This window comes from Watersipora subatra, chromosome 5 (assembly GCF_963576615.1).
Source record: "Watersipora subatra chromosome 5, tzWatSuba1.1, whole genome shotgun sequence".
NCBI lineage: Eukaryota > Metazoa > Bryozoa > Gymnolaemata > Cheilostomatida > Watersiporidae > Watersipora > Watersipora subatra.
Genome location: NC_088712.1, coordinates 1135060 through 1139810, shown reverse-complemented (window position 1 = coordinate 1139810; position 4751 = coordinate 1135060). Strand labels below are relative to the sequence as shown.

At 36.6% G+C, this 4751-nt stretch overlaps 1 protein-coding gene across 1 annotated transcript; it reads right to left on the bottom strand.

Moving 5' to 3' along the window:
- Window positions 1-2027: 2027 nt before the first annotated feature.
- On the bottom strand, window positions 2028-4751 carry LOC137396719 (ankyrin repeat and SAM domain-containing protein 1A-like). Its single transcript, XM_068083029.1, has 4 exons — window positions 4073-4751; window positions 3023-3085; window positions 2729-2791; window positions 2028-2131 (listed from the first exon to the last, which is right to left on the bottom strand). Exons 1-4 carry the CDS (start codon window positions 4749-4751, stop codon window positions 2028-2030), a joined length of 909 nt encoding a protein of 302 aa, XP_067939130.1.

The window sequence follows — 4751 nt, the reverse complement described above, 5'->3', positions numbered from 1 at the left end:
CATAGTTAAAATCTTTCTGTGCCTTTCAATATAAATTACAGGTCGCAAGTCATGACTGGCATCAAAGGTTTGATATAACTGATCATACGGTGACTACAAAGTTAATTGACGCTTTATCATTCAATGAGTATAATAACTCTTTACATTCCGCTTTCCTAGAAATACAGTTCACTTTAATAGTTGTCTTATGAAAGTATTGGGACACCCATAATGCTGTCTGTTGCCAGGAGATCATGAGCGTAATATATTTTATCAGGATTATTTGCATCTAGATTTTTACCTTATTATGGCAACAGGAAAGAACAGCTTTTAACGCAATTAAATATTTTGCAACCGAGTAACTTTCATGCAATCTACTTCAAATATCAGTCATTTCTCAGAAAAATGTTATAATTTAACTTACTACTGCAAGAAACTGAATTAAAATAGGTTACCCATTTTTGATATCAGAATAACCAGCCAAGTTTCCTCTTTAAATAGTGTAAAATTCAGATAAAAATTTCTTGTTAAATTCATGTAGTCACACATACCTTTACTTGCTGAAAAGAAATTACCCTTTCACCATAAAAATATAAACATTATATATAGTTTAGCTAAAACTATTGTTTGGCTACATACAATGAGCAATTACAAGTAATATTTTTTATAAATAACTGCTAGTCATGAACGTGAAAATCATAAAACTTTAACTTCAAACTTATCCTAGCGAGTTTCATCCTTCAAACCAAAACATAGCAAATCTAGCTGCTAGTCAAACGAAATGTCATAAACGTGTTTCAAGTAACAAAAATATTTTCAATAAATCTGTTCTTGACTTTTCAGGCTTGATAGACAGCTGTGAAAATTATTATCATCCTATCAAAAGTGAATGATAACCCTAGTCTGATTACGGCTGACTGCCTAAATGTGCATTTTCATTCGAGCATAACAATTCTAACTGGCAAAATTTAAAGTTAACTAAAAATTTTAAAATTAAAAAAATGTTTTGATTTTTTATGCAGTCTTTCATTGCCTTACTAATTTCGAATCATCATATTTACTTCTGGAGTTGAAAAAATTTGATTGCGAACGATAAAATTTTAAGTCGCCATGATTATATCTGGCTTAGGTGGATATCGATATGGGTTTAGTAGGCTGGTTATAATTTTTGCAAGATACATCATTGAGGCATATTTGTACGTTTTTCTGATTGGCAAGAAATTTTTTTCTAAATAATCAAAACTTTCCTTCTATAACTCAGAAATAACTGTGCATGAAATGGGTAAATTTCCAAAGCAAGATAACTCATGTTGGTAGCTTAGCGACGATATAAATTTGTGAGTTAACTCGCGATAGTTGTGAATAAGTTAAAAGGGGTGTGAAAGCAGTCAGGTATATGTATTTTACAAAAAAAATCCAATTAATTTGGAGGATTATCTCATGAAATACTTTTTGCGTTTTATTTAGATTGATAAAGAACCAGACTTTATACTGCTGGGTATGAGACGATATATTGTAATTTATAAATGGTGGTGCACTTCTTGACATACATGTAGCCTAACGTCATCAACAAACTCCTCATATTTATTAAACTAAAGGCTATTTTAATACCCAGGAGACTAGTCATGTTCATCATTTCGAAATCACTGTTTTCTCATATGGCAAAGTTATAAATTTTAAAACAATGTATTTAGCTATATTTTGGGGTTTTAAAAAAAGTCTAACGGTGCATTGCATATAGATGAAAAGAGAAGGTTGAAATAATAATTATATTTAATCAAGAATAATAAAATAAAAGCAGGGTGTATCAAATTAAAAAATACAATATTGCCTAAGCTCTTTGATGTGGGCCTTGAATGGCTCCTATGTGTCCTTATATGCTGTAAGCCTGCTCCTTTGGCTCAAGGGCTGGATGGTCAGTTTTCTTTAAGCTTGAATTAGGCTGGTTCGGACTGAGTCGTCCTATCAGTCTGGTTGAGTCATATCGTATGTAACTCGGCAACTTTAGTGTCTGTCTGGGTAGATCATCAGTCACGGCCGCTACACTATCAACTGTCTGGGTCATGACATTGATTGCCGGTTGAGTTTGTATCACCTGGAGTCTGTAGATACGCAGCAAATTGTTCCACCCTCCGCTGCGTAACAGCCAAATCTAAATAATCAAATGAGAATCTAAATGTACAACATGCCTAAATAAATTTGAAATCTAAAATTGAAATTGCTGCTTTTTTGATTAAACACCATGAACTTATGCAGTAAATGATCACATACTATGTAACTCAAGCAGCATCAACCTATCCGCATGAAGTTACCAGGAGTGAGCCATGTTTGATCAACAGCCTTATAGAATCAGACCATCAGAGCAATACCACAGCTAGTATAATATATACTAGTAGATAATTTATTTGTTACTAGCATTGGCTAATACTAGAGACTCAAAATAAGAGGTGGAGAGTAAATAGTCTCATAAAACTTACAAAAAATAAAACATACATGCTCTCTCTTGTCTAAACGCTTCCTGTAGCAATTTTACTTGCAGGTTAGCCTCAACCAATGCAATAAAAGTAATACACTCATTGCTTTTATTTGACAATCCCAGCAGGTGATGAGCATATTTATGCTTAAATGTAAAAAATAATTGCCTACCCTGACTCTGGTAAGCATTGTCAATTACAGAACCAACGATTTCACCCTCTCAGTACTATTTTAACAATGTAATAGTAAGACATTAATTAGCATATTAAGTTACCTCCTGCCTGTTGCTCAGTTTTCTCTTGCAGTGTTTTTATCTGTTTTCTAGCATCATCCAATGCTACAACAGAGTAAAAAAATAACCTTCTGATAAATATTCTATAATTTTGCAGATTGAGTTTGACATTGATCGCCATTTCAGAACACATCGGTGAGCAGATGTTCATGTACCTTAGCACATTTAGCTGCTAACAAAGCAATGATATGCATTGTCAATTACAGAAGTAACTGACTTCTTTGTCTCATTACTATACTAACAACAAACAAGCAAAACATTCACACATGAAGTTACCTCCTCCTTGCTGCTCAGTTTTCTCTTGCAGTGTTTTTATCTGTCGCCGTGCATCATCCAATGCTAAAACATAGTAAAAAAACTGGTGGATAGACATGCCATACTTTTAGTGCTTGCATTTCACAATGACAACAGTTGCTGAACGCATTTTTGAATCGATGTACATTGATATATTTGCATACTAACCAGGGATTAATCCGAAATGTCATTCACAGAAAGAATTGATTGGTTGGGCAAAAAATCATAGGTGTACGTAATAGCGTAGAGACCAACGGATTTTGTAGCAAAAACATTGGTAGGAGCGCAGATGCAGAGGGCCGTAGATACACACATCAAAGGCAAGTGCCTAGAAACAGATCCAAGCAAGCCGGCAAGTCGTGAGTGGTTGAAGTCAGGCTTGAGCCCAAAAACAGCTTAAGCCTGACTGAGCTGTCTTAAGGCTAAAGTCAGAGCTCAAGATCCTTTGACATGACCCTCATGACTTCATTATATGAGGCAAACAAGGTAGTTAGTGGACCCGCATACAGGCTAGCGACAGGAAAGCAAACCCTGTATTAGCGTAATAGATAGGGCTATTCAACAAAAAAAAACAGACAATAGTTGTATACCTGATGGGAAAAGCAAGATTATGGTAGACGTTGAGACAACAAGCTGATAGACTGATGTGAGTAGGTAGGCACCAGCAGATGTAGGCAAGCAAGCAGGTGCAGTCAGGTAAACTAGTTTGACAGGGACCAAGCTTAGTGCCCAGCAGCAAAAATTACTCATTGTCTATTCGGCAGCCGAAGGGCACGATTATTGTTGTCAGGGCAGCAAAAGTGCACAATAAGCATTGATTCAAGGTGAGAAGTCATGCAGGCTTGCCGGCGATTTTGCACACAAGCAGGAGGAGACAGGCAGCCAGACTCTGTGTGAGACTGATTTCAGACAAGATAGATCTTGTCAGATCTTCAGATAGATTTTCAAGAGAAAGTTGCCGAGACTTGAGAACAGTTTAGCAGTATAACAGTTTAAGTGAGTAGTTAGTATCACACTGTATAACCATCCTACCTTCCGCTACTGACTCCAGCGGCCATCCCTTTAACATCTCTGATGCTTCCTTCTTTCCCCTATACTCAGCATCTTCCAATGGAGTCCTGTTGTGTTTATTCTTAATGTTGAGGAGTGAAGAGGCAGTCAGTGGAGACACAGAACCTAACATGATCTTTAGAGCAGTTGTTCGCCCATTGAGTGCTGCATAGTGTAGTGGAGTGTACAGATCGTTATTCTGCATGTTTAATAGGGAGTCTTTTTGTAGTGAGGAGAAGTGGTAGAGGAGATGCTCTATACACTGGCCACTTCCATACAGTGCAGCCACTACTATAGCTGTGTAACCATATTTATTCTTTTCAGCTACAAACTCGTATTTCCTCTCATCACTCACTGTGTCCATCAGTAAGTCTACACACTCACTGTCTCCCCTACTTACAGCAATGTGTAAGACTGTATATCCATCCTTCCTCTTCATCCAGAGCAGCTCGTCTGAGGCTTTTCTGATTGGTGAAAGAAGCAGCCGACATGCTTCTTTGTGGCCTTCTATTGCAGCTACCATAACAGCCGTGTATGAGTCATTCCTGATAGTAATCAGTAACCTTTGTAACTGAGCTGGCTGGCTTGTCTCTACAGCTTTCCTCAATGCACTGATATCTATTGTTCTATTTTTTACATAATCTTTTATCAATCCTTCCAT